This window comes from Eretmochelys imbricata, chromosome 1 (genome assembly GCF_965152235.1).
Source record: "Eretmochelys imbricata isolate rEreImb1 chromosome 1, rEreImb1.hap1, whole genome shotgun sequence".
In the NCBI taxonomy this organism is placed as follows: Eukaryota; Metazoa; Chordata; order Testudines; family Cheloniidae; genus Eretmochelys; species Eretmochelys imbricata.
The window spans coordinates 299,502,321-299,521,068 of NC_135572.1; the positions used below are offsets into that span (position 1 = coordinate 299,502,321).

General features: G+C 40.2%; 1 protein-coding gene across 1 annotated transcript in view; it reads left to right on the forward strand.

Moving 5' to 3' along the window:
- Window positions 1-4,111, forward strand: part of TAFA2 (TAFA chemokine like family member 2) — a 51,723-nt gene extending 47,612 nt beyond the window's left edge. Inside the window, exons 2-4 of the mRNA XM_077840559.1 lie at window positions 2,516-2,668; window positions 3,738-3,866; window positions 4,056-4,111. Of these exons, the coding sequence (XP_077696685.1) occupies window positions 2,516-2,668; window positions 3,738-3,866; window positions 4,056-4,111 (338 nt within the window). The remainder of the gene's footprint in view (window positions 1-2,515; window positions 2,669-3,737; window positions 3,867-4,055) is intronic.
- The last annotated feature ends 14,637 nt before the right edge of the window (window positions 4,112-18,748 follow it).

The following is an 18,748-nucleotide window of genomic DNA, read 5'->3' on the forward strand; positions in this document are numbered from 1 at the left end:
ATTCACAACCTGACACTAAATTTACTTTCCTTTATAGCTTCAGTGTCACGTTTGTTATATGAATCTCATGTCAACTCAGTTAAATGAATTTATGTTAGTGTTTATGTATGGTTTTGAAATGCATAATTGCCTATTATAATAAAAATGAATGTAACTTTTCAGAACAGGTATGTGTGTCTATTCTATGTTCATGCTACATATCATATATAAGAAATATAGTGTATAGGTAATTTATTTTACTGTATACCCAAATAAAGATGCTCTATTCTCTATAAACATAAAAGATTAGTTGAGAAAAATATATGGAATTCTTTGAGTCAACATGTTAACATGCAATGTTAACCAATGTAAAATAATTTTCACTGTGGTTACCTTGTACCAATGGGCCTAAAAATATCTGCTTAAAAAAAATCTCATGGGTATTGGGATAACTTGCCGCACTAACTTCCTAGAAAAGTTCAGGTAGATAGCATGAGCAACATCCCTCTTTCTCAGTTTTATTAACATTAGTTAAAGCTTTTAAAACAGAGAAAAACATTTATTCAAGTTTGGTTTTTCAAAAGGTGGAACCTCTTTTGAATTTCTCACCTGATATGTCATATATCATTTCAGCTGTAACACTATACAACCTGACACTGTACAATATGATGCTAAAACTGAAATGTGTAGAGAGTGATTACAATGATCACAAGCTATTTGACTGGCTTTGTTCTAGTGAAAAACATGTGATTGCTTGAATACAATATTCTAAGCAGTAGCTTCCATTTTGGTAACTAAGAGCCAGATTGTGGGCTACCCCTCTATGGCTGTGCATGGGTAAGAGTGGCAATTAAGTGGTTGCACAGTTTATAATAGTTGTCTTTGCACTCTTGGGAGGGGAGGAATTTGCTTGTTCCTGCTCCCTGTTCTCTCAGGAAGAAAGACTCTGAAAAGGGGTCAAAGAAGAGGTATGGTTATGGCCCTGCTTCTGCTTCTCCCCACCACTGCTCCACGGAGGGGAGCTGGCTCACTGAGGAGAGCATCTGGTTTTGTCTTTATGGGTAGTACAATCTCTTTAGTGTTCATCTTGGCTTACTGTGGCTTGGCAATGGCCCCAAGTTAAGGGCGGAAGCTTAAATTGATAGTCCAGTTTCAAGAATATAGGCTACTGGCCAGAGAGGGCAGTGTGCTTTAGAATGGTTATAGATTTCGCATACACTGTAGCATGCGAAGAAAAAGCAAAGTCAAAGCTGCTTGTAAAAGGGCCCAGTCCTACATGGCAAGTCTCCCATTAGAGTACCCAAATTTTGTATTTGTTTGCTTTGCCAATTCAGATAACCTTCTGCCGCCATACCAATTTTTGGAATTTAGGTAGGAAGGGGATGGAGAGAGTCTGTATTCTTGATAAAATTTCATAAAATATTTTGCACTTGCTATCTCTCCAGTGCCCCCTCCATGTGATCCAAATAGAGCTGACCAAGGCTGAGGCAGTGTAGACCTGAGGAAAGGAAGAAATATATTTACATAATATTTTCTAGCAGTCTCCCCAAGGTAACATTTCACGATCTCATTTGGGTACGGTACAAGTTCTGTGTTTAGACGGTGACTCTCTGGTGCTTTAGCAGTAGTTTTACGATCTGTCTGTGATCTGCCCTACAATTTCTAGCAGCCACTGGTTCAGCTTGCAGTCTCAGCAAGCTCTGATGAAATGAAAATGATACAATAATTAGTTACTATATCTTAAATAGTTAACCTTTCCCCCAGGCAGATCTTCTCCTGGTACTGCTGTAGCCTCAGGGCTGCAGTAGTTCCTGTGACCGGTTAGCTTATCCTGAAGCAAGAGAGAATGACTAGTGTGTCTGAGTAGTCATTGATCCACTGCCCCCAACCCCCATGACATGATGGGGGATCATATTCTATGCATAGGGTTCCCAAATCCTGCCACATCATCTTAGTGGATCTGTACCAGTTGACTAGTGAAATGAAAAAAACAAACAAAGAAAAACCGGGACATTTCAGGTGTCCTAAAGGAAGATCCTGGGACATCATGTAAAAAACTGGATCTGTCTGGGGACATGTGGTCATCTTACATTTATAATGTATGCATTCCAAAATATATATTCATGCTGCTATTTTAATGTTGAAGCACTTTATTTTCTGAGTGTCACCCTAAGAAAATATATTATATTAGGTTTATACAGAGATGCAGGTGCCTATGCTAGTCTGAATATATATATATATTTTCTATGATGCCTTTTCAGTGCCTCTACATTTTGTTCCACTGAAATGGTGCAATGTGCATTCTTCTCTAATTGTTCTTATTTCACCACACATTTTCTGTCAGAGAGAGTTATGCTATGTTTAGAAAAGAAATAATCTTTGCACTATAGAGTTGGTGTTATTGTAATTCTAATTGTGTGTATTGCAGATCCCTTTATAGAGCTGAATGTAATGTATTTCTAATAAAAACAAACGCTGTACCATGCTACCTAGCAATGTTATCACCATCATCACCTTCTTCTTTTTGTTTGCACAGCTCACCATGTTAAAACGGGAACCTGTGAGGTGGTGGCTCTCCACAGATGTTGTAATAAGAACAAGATAGAAGAAAGATCACAGACAGTCAAGTGCTCCTGCTTTCCTGGGCAGGTAGCAGGTACCACCCGAGCAGCTCCTTCTTGTGTTGATGGTGCGATGACTTCACTTACTTCATTTTGTTGTATTTTTGTTGGTGGGTTTTGTAATGCAGAGTGTCTAAACTGGGAATCTTTCTTTTAAACCAAGCAGTGTTTAAAAGTGTTAGAAAGGATTCTGAGGTTTGAAGGGCATCTCCAAGATGAATGGGAGAGGAGGATAAGAAAAATGAATTATTTGCCAATGCTTTATGGAAACACTATGTGAAATTAGTAGATGACAGTGAACTAGACCTCTTGAGAAGCAAACTGTGATCTAAATAATAGAATGCTCTTAGTGTTGTATCAAGTTAATTTAATTAAAAGTGTTTATGCATAAGTTACATCAGCATATTATTTTCATATGCTGCAGTATCATACTTTATTTATCTGTTATTTTGCCACAAAACAAAGAAAAACAAACAAGCAGAGCATAGTTTGGCTCGTTTTTAGGTTTTTTAGACCAATGGTGTTTTTGCTATCCATAGTACAATCTTAATATTGCAAACAAAACTGGCATGGGTTTGTATGTTTTATTTGGGAAAATATTGGCTCATTTTGCACAACTCTTTCTCTGAAAAAGGACAAGCCTGTTTCACCCTTTACATGAACTATTTTTTTCTGTGTTTGCTGTCATAGAAGCTGTAAGTATGTCATCTTCAGGGAATACATTTAATCTTACCTTGAATATACAGAACTTCAAACACAATACATTAACTCAAAAGAAGAGATTATGCCAAAAACTTACAAATCTGACCAGGAAAGAAGAATTGGTGATTGAAAAGGATTGTTGTGAAATTTGTTCTTGAAGCAAGATAAATTTAAACAAATGTAACAAACGTAAAAAAAAAAAAGTAGTAATAACAATAATAATTAAGAAGAGATGCTGGTGCCAAATTCATACACAGTGCCCTTGACAAATAGAGTCTTATTTATTTAGGAAGATTCTGACTTGCAGTGTAGTTGTTTGTCAACATACTTTTTTCTAAACATTTTGTGGAGAATAAAATTGATGCTGCCATATAATGGGGATGTAAAGTGGCCATTTACTGAACATGTAAATGTGTATGTTTTCCCCTTTCATAGCTTCAATAGTGGAACAGAAATGGTGGTGCCACATGCAACCATGTCTTGAAGGGGAGGAATGTAAAGTTCTTCCGGATCGGAAAGGATGGAGCTGTTCCTCTGGGAATAAAGTGAAAACAACTAGGGTAGGTATAGTACCAGCATCACTTGTTACCAAGAGAAAACTAACACACAGGCCCTAAGTAAACACTCAAAAGAAAAGACCCTGGAGCTGTGGGTAAGCAGTTATATTGAGGTGGGTTTCCTGACCCTGTACACTTCCATCAGCATACTTTGCAGTTAATTGATCATAGAGTGCACTGTTCCTGTCGTTTTCAGGTCTGGGTATTGCAGAGAAGAGAATCAACCCCCTTTTCAGCTGCTACTACTACTAATTTATATTTTATTTGATCTGTTTGTCCCTCTATGACTGGTTGCAAAAAAAAATAAAGAAAAATAAAATAAAAATAAAGAAGCCAGCACACCCTGCTAATCTCCTTGCAATGTTCCAAATCCATGAGACATTGATTTACAAGGTATAACACAAATGCACTTTTGTCAATTACTTGGAATTATTATATTTTTACACAGAAACTGTTGAATATGGTAAGCATTTACTGTGTCATTACAGAATAATCTTTTGGTTATTTATGTCTGGTAAGACTGAGAATTACTACAAAATTTTGACAGTGGTGCAATATGTTCCATTTCCCATTTGACACTTTTAATATTATTTGTTCAAAATTGTAATTGTACAAATCCATCTAACATTTTGTTTTACATGCTTCATTGAAAACAAAGTAAACCTGTACTTTCTAGCTGCTAACAGAAGCAAAAAAAAAAAAAAAAAAACAACCCCCAACAAATTACCTAAGATAATGCTAAGCATTAAATACTCAGACTTCTAGAACCCACAGCTTCAAATCCCTGCAGATTCAATTCAACTTTTCATTCTTGTGAGGCAAATTAAGGATCCATCCTTTAAATGCACACACAAGGAAATCTTATGTGAGTAGCAATGGTTAAAGTTAGTCAATTGTTTGCAGGATCGATTCATAACTGGCTACAATGAACTTTACTCTGTGTATGCATTTCTTTGAGCCTGTGACACAGGACAAAATATTTCCCCTCCTCTCATTGTAGCGTAGTGTACTATGTATCAACTGGCTACTTCCTGTTTATCCCAGATGTGGCTGAATGGTGTCTGTCTGTATGTCTGAGTTTGTAAAACACTTTGGCATTCTTTGGATGAAAGGTACTTCATTAGTGTAAGTTATTCCATTCTTCCTTCTTAAATCCTTTTTCGAAACTCTAATCTCTGCTTGAGTACTGCCCGCAGCTAAATGTGTGTATGTATATATCTAAGGTGTGCACACACACTCACTCTAGATAAGTATTATGTATGTTGTGTATGTGTGTGAGATATATCCAGTTAGAGGAAAATGATTCAACAGTAACACACTCAAATGAAAAAGAAATTGGGAAAAAATGTGACTAGTTCATGTCTCTCTCCTCTTCTCTTGGCATTTGGCTTCTTCCCCCTACCCTCCTACCATGTTGTTTTGCTCTGTTTACATGTGAATTGTCTAAATTAGATAAGATTTCTGGACAGGGATTTTTCTCCTTATATATTTGTAAAGTACCATGCACTATATTGTCCAAATACTACAGTGTTAGGTATAAATGTGGTTGTTGTTATTTGTACAATTATATCATTTTGGCAACATTTTTAGCTCCTTGTTAGCACTTAACAAACAATATGTAATAGGTGGCTGGATCATATCCTCCCGCTCTCCTGCCCCCCCTGCTGGTGGGCACCAAACACTTTTAAACCACTCTAGAGGTGCCAAGCTCTATTCATCATCATGCTGAGGCCTACAGGTCCATTGTAATGGATGCTTCAGCCTGATTTCAGCTTGGGGGCAGAACCAGACCTGTCAGTCTGTGGCAGCAGGGGATTTCCTGCCTCCTGAAGTTCCCTCCAGTTTTACCTGTCTTGCCAGTGGCTCAGCCAGATCCCCCCTCTCCCCCTTCTGCAGAGTTTTTCTGAGGGAAATCCCACACTTTATTTCAAGTTTGCACCTAACAATTGGCTATCTGGGCTCTGAAGGGTTAATCCTGCTTCTCTATATACATGAAATTGAATCTTCAGTATCCTTGATTTTGAGAAGCCCTGGAATACCTATGCTGCTGCTGAGAGGCTGAATGTCTTCTTTGTCTTAAGAAAGTACCGTGTTATCAAAAGTGAATACTTATCCCTAATGTATGGAGGCTGCAGTGTGTATGTAGCTATTGTCTATCCTAAAAGGTTCTAAGTGAAAGGAAAAATTCTGAAGGGTTTGAAACCAGTAAACTTCATATTCAGAGAAAAATAATAGAGACAGCAAAAAATCAGTATTAAGAGAACAAGTATAATAAGCTTTTATTATCGTCTAATGAAGTAGCCCATATGTGATGGTCATGTATACTGTAAAAGAAGCAGGAGCCAAAGGGAGCTAGCAAGTTTGTGTGATTTAAATACATAGCAACTTCTGTGAAAGCCTTGCTAAAAGCAATATAATGTATTAGGTCTCAATTCACCTCTAAACATTGGGTCAAATTTTCCTCTTCAATAATACATGTGAAAAATGTGACCTGGTTGAAGTGTTGTATGTTGTTCAGAGATGCAGATATCTAAGAAGAATATGTATGAATAATGAATGAAGAATAGCATGAATATTCTGGTACTTAGAATTCAAATCTTAAGGCTATTCAGGTAGATATTATTTACACTAAGAATGAAGAAATAGGCATTATGGAATTGTTGTAACGGAATCACCATCCCTACAATGTCAGGGTATGGCTAACAGAGAGGAGAGGGCTAATGGGTTAATAAGGAATAATCAGAGAGAAGAAGTAAATGTGGAGAGAAAGAGTTTAGGGGTCTGAACTTACCTCTGATTAACATCTTTTACTCTGTTGGAGTTTATATTTGGAAGGGTGGAATTTCTGTCTCTATATTTAGAGAGGTCTGAGGAGAAAATTGCTATTCTGGCTAAAATAATTACTTATTTTTAGGCAGAGATCTTGTAGTGTATGCCTGCCTAAGCAATGCACTGGAACTGGAGAGGGTGTTTAGAAATAGATTATTAAGGCTATGAAATGAAGATAGAGCAGAGATTTTTCCAGCGATGACATAGGGTCCAGGATACAGTTCTAGGATTGTGTTAAGGTACAGATGGTTGAATTTTTTTTAACATGACTTTTTTTTTCCCTTCACTTTTTTCCTATTTGTTGACAAAAAGATTTTTTTTTCAAAGCAGTAAACATTTGTATTTCATTTTGAAATATTTTGTTTATAAATTTTTGGCTCCCGTCCCCTTTTCTTAACTTTTATATTTTTTTTCACTGGAAGAAAAAACAAAACAAGAAAAGCAATACTTCCTTTCACCTTTCAACACTTAAAAAAAAAAAAAGCTTTCCCCCTATACTTCTCCAGTGGCGGGGAGAAAGAGAGAGGTGGGAAAAAATGAGAGGGTGAGAATTTCCCCTCTAGTCAGAAAACCAAAAAAATGTATTTGAATAATTTTTTTTGGTGAAAATTTTTCATTTTCAATGAAACCCTATTTTCCAAGACAAAAGCTTTGGTTGAAAAAAACGTTGACTAGCTCTAGTTAGGAATTTCATCTGCCAAAGAAGATCAGCGAGAGGCAAGATTGTTGTCTTACAGTTGGAGAGAGGTGTCTTTGAACTGATTTTGAGTGCTTGGAGCTCCAAAAAGAGAGAGGTTCTAAGAAGGACAAGGGGACTTCTAGTGTTAATCAGACTTACAGAGACTTTGACAGGGGACAACCTCATCAAATATGTTAGCCTGATGCCAGGTGTGAAAGTAACATTCTACACTTACCTTGATTCACACCTGCTGAAGATGTATCCCACAATGCTGACATATAATTAAACTTATTTAATGTGCAAAGTGACTAAAAACAGAGACCTCAGAGCTCAAACCACTATTGCTAATCACTTTATTGAAGGAGCAAGCAACTGAAATCTGACATTGCATAACAAAAAATGCTCACTTGTTCTTAGAAAATCATCACATCAGAGATGTGAGCAATAAAGTCCAGCCATGTATTATTCTCTGAATAAAATATGTAAATGAAGCAATATTTTAAGATATGTAGACATTAGGGCTGTCAAGCAATTAAAAAAATTAATCATGATTAATCCCATTCATTGATTAATCTAGCCATTGATTAAGCACACCGTTAAACAATAATAGAATACCATTTATTTAAATATTTTTGGATGTTTTCTACATTTTCAAATACATTGATTTCAATTACAACACAGAATACAAAGTGTACAGTGCTCACTTTATATTTATTTTTGATTACAAGTATTTGCACTGTAAAAACCAATAGAAATATTATTTTTCAATTCACCTAATACAAGTACTATAGTGCAATCTCTTTATCATGAAAGGTGAACTTACAAATGTAGAATTATGTACAAAAAAAACTGCATTCAAAAATAAACAATGTAAAATTTTAGAGGCTGCAAGTCCACTTAGTCCTACTTCAGCCAATCTCACAGACAAACAAGTTTTGTTACAATTTGCAGGAGATAATGCTGCCCGCTTCTTGTTTACAATGTCTCTAAAAGTGAGAACAGGCGGTTGCATGGCACTGTTGTAGCTTGCGCTGCAAGATACGTGTGCTAAAGATTCATATGTCCCTTCATGCTTCAACCACCATTCCAGAGGACATCTTTCCATGCTGATGACGGGTTCTGCTTGATAACTATCCAAAGCAGAGCGGACTGACACATGTTCATTTCATCATCATGAGTCAGATGTCACCAGCAGAAGGTTGATTTTCTTTTTTTGCTGGTTTGGGTTCTTGTTGTTTCTGTATCTGAGTGTTGCTCTTTTAAGTCTTCTGAAAGCATGCTCCACACTCTGCTCATCCCTCTCAGATTTTGGACGACACTTCAGATTCTTAAAACTTGGGTCGAGTGCTGTAGCTATTTTTAGAAATCTCACCTTGGTACCTTCTTTGTGTTTTGTCAAATCTACTGTGAAAGTGTTCTTAAAATGAACATGTGCTGGGTCATCATCCAAGATGGCTATGACATGAAATATATGGCAGAATGCAGGTAAAACAGAACAAGAGACATACAATTCTCCCTCAAGGAGTTCAGTCACAAATGTAATTAATGCATTATTTTTTTAACGAGCATCATCAGCATGGAAGCATGTCCTCTGGAATGGTGGCTGAAGAATGAAGGGGCATACTAATGTTTAGCATATCTGACTTGTAAATATCTTGCAATGCTGGCTACAAAGTGCCATGTGAATGCCTGTTCTCATTTTCAGGTGACATTGTAAACAAGAAGCAGGCAGCATTAACTCCTGCAAATTAAACCAAACTTGTTTGTCTGAGCGACTGGCTGAATTAGGGTTGAGTGGACTTGTAGGCTCTACATTTTTGCATTGTTTTATTTTTGAATGCAGTTATTCTTTTGTACATAATTCTATATTTGTAAGTTCAACTTTCATGATAAAGAAATTGCATTACAGTACTTGTATTAGGTGAATTGAAAAATACAATAATTTTTTTTTACGGTGCAAATATTAGTAATAAAAATAAATATAAAGTGAGCACTGTACAGTTTGTATTCTGTGTTGTGACTGAAATCAATATATTTGAAAATGTAAAAAACATTCAAAAATATTTAATAAAGTTCAATTGGTATTCTATTGTTTAACAGTGCGATTAATCGCGATTAATTTTTTTGAGTTAATCGCGTGAGTTAACTGCAACAGCCCTAGTAGAAATGTAAGTGTATTAGGTGCAAACTTTTGTAAATGTATGGTCTAATTTTCAGAAGTGCTGAGTGCCCATATCTTACCTTGCAGTGGGAACTGTGAGTGCTCAACACTCTTAAAATTGGGCTAGTATTCTTGAATAATGTGTGGGGAAAACATACTTTAGATCAGAGAGAAATCAATATTGGATATATTACTAAGTAACTATATTCCAAACCAACATCAGAAATCGACTACTGTAAAAATCATAAATATTGCAGGGACATAAAGAAATAGAAGAGAAGTATTACAGGGGTAGAGAGAAATCCATATTGAGTGTGTTTATTTACATTCCAAAACAATATTAGAGAGAGCCTGGAGTCAGATATTCATAATTTTCCATTTAATCTAATTTTGCATCATGGCATCCAAAGTTTAGAAGAAAAAAATCAAACATCATGTTTGTGGAAGAAGAGAAGACATGATGTCCAAACTCACCAACTGGCCATGCCAAAGGGTGGTCAACAGGACCAACACACTAAACTAAATAAACACACTGGTTCCTGTGTATTCGGTGACCCTGATATTTTTACCTCTGTCTCCCCCTCTCTCTCACATACAAATGTTGAAATGTTTCTAAATTCATTACAGCAGCTGCGAGGGGCTGCATTAATTTTATTTGTATTTTAATTTATAAAATAAGCTGATCACAAACTCTCTTGGCACATGGAATAAAAAATACATCAGCTAGATGACTTTACATATGGACACACTGTTGGCAATCAAAGGAACAGACTCCTCCATCCTTGTCCACTGCTGCTTCTTGATGAAGTCAGCTGGGGATCTACAGGTCCCTGAGATTGTATACTTTACTAACAACAGTAGAGCAAACGCTATCTGTTACAAAGACCACTAAAAGCTCCACCATCTCCTTTTTATGTTTATCCCTGCCAGTCAGCACTTTCTCTGTTTGATGTGGGTTGAGCTTCAGCCAGACATCTTTCCTCCACTCCCCAATCTTAACTACTAATGGGCAAGCTGAAAAACACCCCTATCCAGATCTAATGAAAAACAGATGCATCTGGATATCACTGCAGCCGAGAGCATCTCTCTTTCCCCTAGTGATTAGAACAGGAAAAGTGACTCAGCTGAATCTCATGGCACTTCACACCAGGGAACCTTTGGGGGCAGAAAAACAATCACCCAACACTTCTCTTTGGGTCCTCTTGGAGACAAAAGAATGGAGCTACTCCAGCACTACTTCCCCTGTTATTGGCAGGGTCCAAAGCCTTATCCACGTTGTAATCAATGAATTCAAATCAGCAGATAGATCTAGAAGAATTAGCTGGGTACCTTGACTTTGTCCAGTATTAGGGGATGATCATCAAACAATGAAACCAGAGCTATGTCGGTACCAAAATCTGGTCTAATACCACACCAGGTGGTGTCCGTGAAATCTGCGGACTCCAGTTATTGCCAAAGATGCCTTGCCACAAACTTCTCAAGTATCCTAAAAAATGAAGGCCAGAGCCAGGGTGATAATTAGCAAGATGTTAAGCATCAGGAAGTAGCATTAATATTTCCACAGCTATTACTGCCGCAGTCACAACCTCCTTTTTTGCTGCTGTCACTCTCTACGATCCTTATATCCTGGAAGAGAAGGATGATAATGAATAAGAAGAAGCAGTGTGAGAGGGTTGAGAATGAGTCCCCAGATCTGGCAAGAAAAGGAAAATGGAAAACCAAGCCTGATGTTAGTGACAGTGAAGCGATAGCTATGTTGGCTGATGATTTGTCTTCCTGAATCACAACAGATGCATAGGCACTTTAGGCTGCAGCTGAGGGGAAAAAACCAGAACGAGTATTGCTGTTTGTGCTGCTGCTAAGCTTGAAAAAAAGTACTGCCCTCCTGCTAGACTATCCCTTCCTTCCCTCCCTCCTCTTCCTTCTTCCAAATGTTATGGTGGGTTCGGACTAGAACCCACCATATTTGTGATGAAATGGATTTGATCTTGAAAAATGGCATATACTGTATACTGCTGTTTAACTGATAGACTACATAGTAATAGGGTAGCTGCGGTTAATGTGGGGACACATATCTCACACTGATTTCCTTTGCTGTTGCCACTGGTAAATTTGAAATATGTCCAACTACTGACATTGCAAGCCAATAGAGCCTAAAAAAATGACTCTGTTCTGTCATGTAAAATAATTTTAGAAGTTGCTTTCTTCTAAAACTGAACAAGGGGCTTTATTAGAAAAGAGAAAACAGTGTTATCCCTAAAGCTACTCTCTCTCTCTGCTTCACTGCAGAGCTCCTACCTAGAATATTCCCTTTCTGATTATAGAAACAGTACACATAACTTCAGTGTCTAGCAATATTTTGTGGTTCATAGAAAGGATGTGATCATAACACAATTATGTGCAAATACTGTAGCAAAATATTAGACACAGAAAAGAGTGATTACTCTTTATTACAGTATTATTGTCAGAAGATTTCTTTCAAAGCCTATGGGCAATCAATTTTTTTTAAAAGATTTTTTTTTGTCATCTGAGCACATGCTTATCAGAGCTGCTCCCGGCACCCCAGTATCTCATCATTAAAATTGCAGTGTACACCAAATACAGTTTTTCGAGATTAAATGCATTTCATGAAAAATATATAAATCCTCATGTTGTAAACAAGGTAGTAATGGAGATAGGGTGGAACGTTTCTGTGTGCAGGTTAGATTCTGGTACTAGCCACTGTCAGAGACAGAATGTTGGACTGATCTGCTATAACACTTTCTCTGCGCCAAAGAAAACTGATCCCATCATACAACACGAAGCACTAGGAAGTTGGCTGCAAGAGATACTGTTTTCTTGCACATATTGCCTACCCCTACTCTCATTTTGTTCAAGTACAGCCCCTACTGTGGAGCCACCAGTCTTCACTGGCTATCAGAATAACTGAAAACCCTAAAAATAGCTTCTGTGCACATTGTTGCATGTAATGGATTGTATTTAAGTTACTATGCGCTGGGTGTGTCCACTTCCTTCTACTTACAATACTTAATTTATTTCAGGCCAATTTGGGCCCAGAGCTGGTTGTTGTTTATCTATTTATATAGTACCAAAAGTATACAAAGCCTAGAAAAAAACATAATTGCCCCACAGAGCTTACACTATAAGTTTAGCCAAAGCAACACAAGCAATAATCACAATCACAGGTATAACAGGATAAAGGGGAATCAGACTGTGGGGTTGCTTGTTAATCTATATTCTTATCTAATTGGTTCTACTGGTTTTTGTTTTGTTTGTCTGTCGTAATACTTGCTTGTATGGTGTTTTTTGGACTTGGCTGGCTTGAGGGCATGCAAAGGGATTTGCTGACAGTGCTGAGCAGGACTTCATTACAGAGTGTGGACTGAGCCTTAGCACTTTGCCTCTGCACTTCTTTCAGCAGGACTGAGTCCATAGGCAGCCCATCTTCATTACTTAAATGTGCAGCATCTAGAATCTAAATCACATACGTAATTAAATGCAAAGCCCTTTGTTGATACAACTGAATACCAAAAACTACAGAAATGCAAACTGTAAGGTTCCACTGGCTATGTTAGTTCAGCCACATGGCACATACTGGGCCTGATTTCCAACCTGGCCTTAACTTCCTTTTCACACTTGTTTTGTACCTCACTTATTTGTAGGTGCAATTTAGGTCACTTAGACATTTACTAGATCTTCAGGTGGAACAAGTACATAGGGTCTGCGCCGCAGACCAGTGAAATCAATGGAACAATTCCCAGGGACTTCACTGTGGTTTGGATCAGGCTAGGGTCACAAGCCATCTGGTTTTTGGCTGGAACACCCAGTCGAAAAGGGACCCTGCTGGTTCCAGTCAGCATCGCTGACCAGGCTGTTAAAAGTCCAGTTGGCTGCCAGCAGCTGTGAAGGCAGGGTGCCTGCCTGGCTCTGTGTGGCTCCCGGGAAGCAGCTGGCATTTCCCTCTGGCTTGTAAGCATAGGGTGGCCATAGGGGCTCAGTGTGCTGTCTGTGTCCCAAGCGCCAGCTCCGCAGTTCCCATTGGCTGGTAACCCTGGCCAATAGGAGCTGCGGTGTCAGTGCCTGCAGGCAGGAGTAGTGCGGGGAGACACCTGTCTGTGCCTCTGCCTTGGAGCCAGAGGGAGATGCCGGCCGCTTCCTGGGAGCCACGTGAGGTAAACGCTGCCAGGCCGGAGCCCGCATCCCCTCCTGTGCCCCAATCCCCTGTGGCAGCCCTGAGCCTCCTCCCGCAGCCAAACTGCCTCCTGGAGCCCCCTCCCACACTCTGAACCCCTTGGCCCCAGCTCAGAGCCCTCTCCTGCACCCCAAACCCCTTATCCCTGCCCCACCCCAGAGCCCTCACCCCCTCCTGCACCTCTGCCCCAGCTTGAGCCCCCTCCCACACTCCGAACCCCTTGGCCCCAGCCCAGAGCCCCCTCCTGCACTCCAAACCCCTAATCTACAGCCCCACCCAGAGCCCATATCCCAAAGCCAGAGCCCTCACCCACTCCTGCACTCCAACTCCCTGGCCCAGCCCGGTGAAAATGAGCAAGTGAGCGAGGGTGGGGAAGAGCAAGCAATGGAGGGAGGAGGGATGTAGTGAGCGGGGGGCGGGGCCTCAGAGAAGGGATGGGGCAGGGAAGGGGTCTCACGGCAGGGGTGGGGTAGGGGGCGGGGGCAAGGTTGTTCGGTTTCCTGCAAACAGATAGTTGGCAACCATAGATCAGGCATGCAGATATCTGTTTCTAAATACAAGTAAGTTTAAATGTCAGAGCGACACACACCAAATCTGAATGTTGGACCCTGTGGACATACATTTCTAATGTCAAGCTATGAAACAGTGTAGCCTTAGCCAGATTTCCACAAAGGGCAGGAAAGCTTGTTTGAGAAGTAAAGACCACTACAGAAATGTTCTAAAAAGTCCACACCAATGCAGATTACCATTTTCAAATCGATTTACTTTACCTGTTTAGTTCATTTCAAGTTTCCATAGGTGCTGAGGTTACTGAGAGAAATGGTGAGGAGATAGAACAGCATGAAATGTTTTTTGAGGACAAGGAACTTGTCAACATAACCCTTGAAAGAAGAGGGCTTCTGCACACAGACTGTAGTTATTTTTTGTGAGTGGCTGTTTGGGAGCTGGTTGCTCTGTCTCTTTGTGTTCTGTCCTGTTCTATTTTTGTACCCAGCTGCTTGTCCTTGGACATGTCCCTTTGGCTACTCTCCTTCAAACTTTTTTTTTTGAGGTGCCTCAATTCACTTTTGTGGGAGAAGAGATACTACAGAAATCTTAAGAGGTTAAATCCTTTGTGAATCATGGCCCCAATCACATTTAAAGCAATATTATATTATTAATAACAATATCTATCACAGTATCATATTTAAATACATTTTGGAGATGGGGGAGCCTCTCCTCAGTTAAGGCTGCAACCATTATACAGCCCTATTTTAGCATCTGTGTAGCTTGAAAATTGCCAGACTTACTCTGAAAGCAAAGGATAATATTTGTGCAGAAAAATATCAAATGGTATTTGAATTATAGGTCATTAATTAGGTGATTTTGTCAAACGTTTCTGGCTTCCACATGGTAATGCAACAGTTCTTTAGCCCAGTACAGAAGGGTTTTTTGCCTTTGTCCCACAAGATTCCTCTTGTGATTTTTTTTCAGTTGCTTGTCAGCTCCCCTCACTGGCATGTTTGAAATACCGTACTCATGTTTGCAGAGCAATCTTCTGCTTCCTGAAGGCTCTTCTGCTTCCACATAGGGTTTTGGTTCATTCACTGAAGCATTAATGGAAAGCCGGGGATTTCCATAGTCTTCTGGTTTTCTCTAGCACTTCCCCATAGAATGGTTTTAGTGCTAAGATAAAGAGGTCGCAGCTCCCATTTTCAGCTCCGTATACTTGTAGTCTCTCTCCACTTGTTGCAGCAACGCTAGGAAGACTCTTTGTGATGTTTAGTAGCCTTTTACAGTGAATGAACTGGCTCTTTAGGATCTCACTGCCAGCTTCTCCTACCTCTTGAGTTGCCCAGTAGTGAAATGTCAGCCAGGAGCCAAGATTGGGTCAGTTGGAGGGGAAGAAAATGCTTGAAGTGTGGGACTTATATAGCAGTAGGCTCTTTTTGCCCCTACTATCCAGGTAGTGTTCCTAGCTTGTACGGTAGACCCAAACTGTGCTTTCCATCATTCAGCATCTGTGTTACATCAGTTTCATGCCTATTTAACTGAAATGACATCAGTGTAATACTGATGTAATGAAGTGGAGAATTGGACCCCATATGTCCAAGATGCATGATTTCCCATGGTCCTGAGTCCTACAGTTCTCACCAGACTGCTCTCTATCCTCTAGCATTATTTGCAGAAAACCTCAAGAGTACCACACTCCCTCATTCCTGTTAGACTTCTCCCCAGGAAACAGATAGTAGTCACTAAGAAAAGAAAATCTCAGCCTGTCTCATACTCAGAGGAGTTAGTCAGTTCCCCTAAGTGCAGCAGAGGGAGGAGAACTCTCCTGCTCTGACTTGGACCAATCTGAATCTGATGATTCAGGTGCCTTTTCTTGCCGGACAAACAAGATGAGTTGGTGGATCTTGTTCATTAAAAATAATTAACCCAGCCATGCAACTTCCTTCAGTCCAAGACCTCTTCAAGATGAAGCAAAATAAAGCAGGATACAGTGCCTTTTAGGTATCAGAATTGATGGAGAAGATAGTGGACTTTGAATAGGTCAACCTGGAAAAGAAGAGGTCCATCGTCAGTGTTACCCAAAAATGATACCAAGTTCAATTGTGTAAAACCACCAAATCTGTTTTCGCAGAAAGAAAAGGAGTACTTGTGGCACCTTAGAGACTAACGAATTTATTTGAGCATGAGCTTTCGTGAGCTACAGCTCACTTCATCAGATGCATACCGTGGAAACTGCAGCAGACTCTATATATACACAGAGAATATGAAACAATACCTCCTCCCACCCCACTGTCCTGCTGGTAATAGCTTATCTAAAAGCCATTTCCAGCACAAATCCAGGTTTTCTCACCCTCCACCCCCCCACACAAATTCACTCTCCTGCTGGTGATAGCCCATCCAAAGTGACAACTCTTTACACAATGTGCATGATAATGAAGTTAGGCCATTTCCTGCACAAATCCAGGTTCTCTCACTCCCTCACCCCCCTCCAAAAACCCACCCCCATACACACACAAACTCACTCTCCTGCTGGTAATAGCTCATCCAAACTGGCCACTCTCCAAGTTTAAATCCAAGTTAAACCAGAACATCGGGGGGGGGGGGTAGGAAAAAACAAGAGGAAATAGGCTACCTTGCATAATGACTTAGCCACTCCCAGTCTCTATTTAAGCCTAAATTAATAGTATCCAATTTGCAAATGAATTCCAATTCAGCAGTTTCTCGCTGGAGTCTGGATTTGAAGTTTTTTTGTTTTAAGATAGCGACCTTCATGTCTGTGATTGCGTGACCAGAGAGATTGAAGTGTTCTCCGACTGGTTTATGAATGTTATAATTCTTGACATCTGATTTGTGTCCATTTATTCTTTTACGTAGAGACTGTCCAGTTTGACCAATGTACATGGCAGAGGGGCATTGCTGGCACATGATGGCATAAATCACATTGGTGGATGTGCAGGTGAACGAGCCTCTGATAGTGTGGCTGATGTTATTAGGCCCTGTGATGGTGTCCCCTGAATAGATATGTGGGCACAATTGGCAACGGGCTTTGTTGCAAGGATAAGTTCCTGGGTTAGTGGTTCTGTTGTGTGGTATGTGGTTGTTGGTGAGTATTTGCTTCAGGTTGCGGGGCTGTCTGTAGGCAAGGACTGGCCTGTCTCCCAAGATTTGTGAGAGTGTTGGGTCATCCTTTAGGATAGGTTGTAGATCCTTAATAATGCGTTGGAGGGGTTTTAGTTGGGGGCTGAAGGTGACGGCTAGTGGCGTTCTGTTATTTTCTTTGTTAGGCCTGTCCTGTAGTAGGTAACTTCTGGGAACTCTTCTGGCTCTATCAATCTGTTTCTTTACTTCCGCAGGTGGGTATTGTAGTTGTAAGAAAGCTTGACAGAGATCTTGTAGGTGTTTGTCTCTGTCTGAGGGGTTGGAGCAAATGCGGTTGTATCGCAGAGCTTGGCTGTAGACGATGGATCGTGTGGTGTGGTCAGGGTGAAAGCTGGAGGCATGCAGGTAGGAATAGCGGTCAGTAGGTTTCCGGTATAGGGTGGTGTTTATGTGACCATTGTTTATTAGCACTGTAGTGTCCAGGAAGTGTATCTCTTGTGTGGACTGGACCAGGCTGAGGTTGGTGGTGGGATGGAAATTGTTGAAATCATGGTGGAATTCCTCAAGGGCTTCTTTTCCATGGGTCCAGATGATGAAGATGTCATCAATATAGCGCAAGTAGAGTAGGGGCTTTAGGGGACGAGAGCTGAGGAAGCGTTGTTCTAAATCAGCCATAAAAATGTTGGCATACTGTGGGGCCATGCGGGTACCCATAGCAGTGCCGCTGATCTGAAGGTATACATTGTCCCCAAATGTGAAATAGTTATGGGTAAGGACAAAGTCACAAAGTTCAGCCACCAGGTTAGCCGTGACATTATCGGGGATAGTGTTCCTGACGGCTTGTAGTCCATCTTTGTGTGGAATGTTGGTGTAGAGGGCTTCTACATCCATAGTGGCCAGGATGGTGTTATCAGGAAGATCACCGATGGATTGAAGTTTCCTCAGGAAGTCAGTGGTGTCTCGAAGGTAGCTGGGAGTGCTGGTAGCGTAGGGCCTGAGGAGGGAGTCTACATAGCCAGACAATCCTGCTGTCAGGGTGCCAATGCCTGAGATGATGGGGCGCCCAGGAGTTCCAGGTTTATGGATCTTGGGTAGTAGATAGAATATCCCAGGTCGGGGTTCCAGGGGTGTGTCTGTGCGGATTTGATCCTGTGCTTTTTCAGGAAGTTTCTTGAGCAAATGCTGTAGTTGCTTGTGGTAACTCTCAGTGGGATCAGAGGGTAATGGCTTGTAGAAACTCAAGCTTTCTTACAACTACAATACCCACCTGCGGAAGTAAAGAAACAGATTGATAGAGCCAGAAGAGTTCCCAGAAGTTACCTACTACAGGACAGGCCTAACAAAGAAAATAACAGAACGCCACTAGCCGTCACCTTCAGCCCCCAACTAAAACCCCTCCAACGCATTATTAAGGATCTACAACCTATCCTAAAGGAT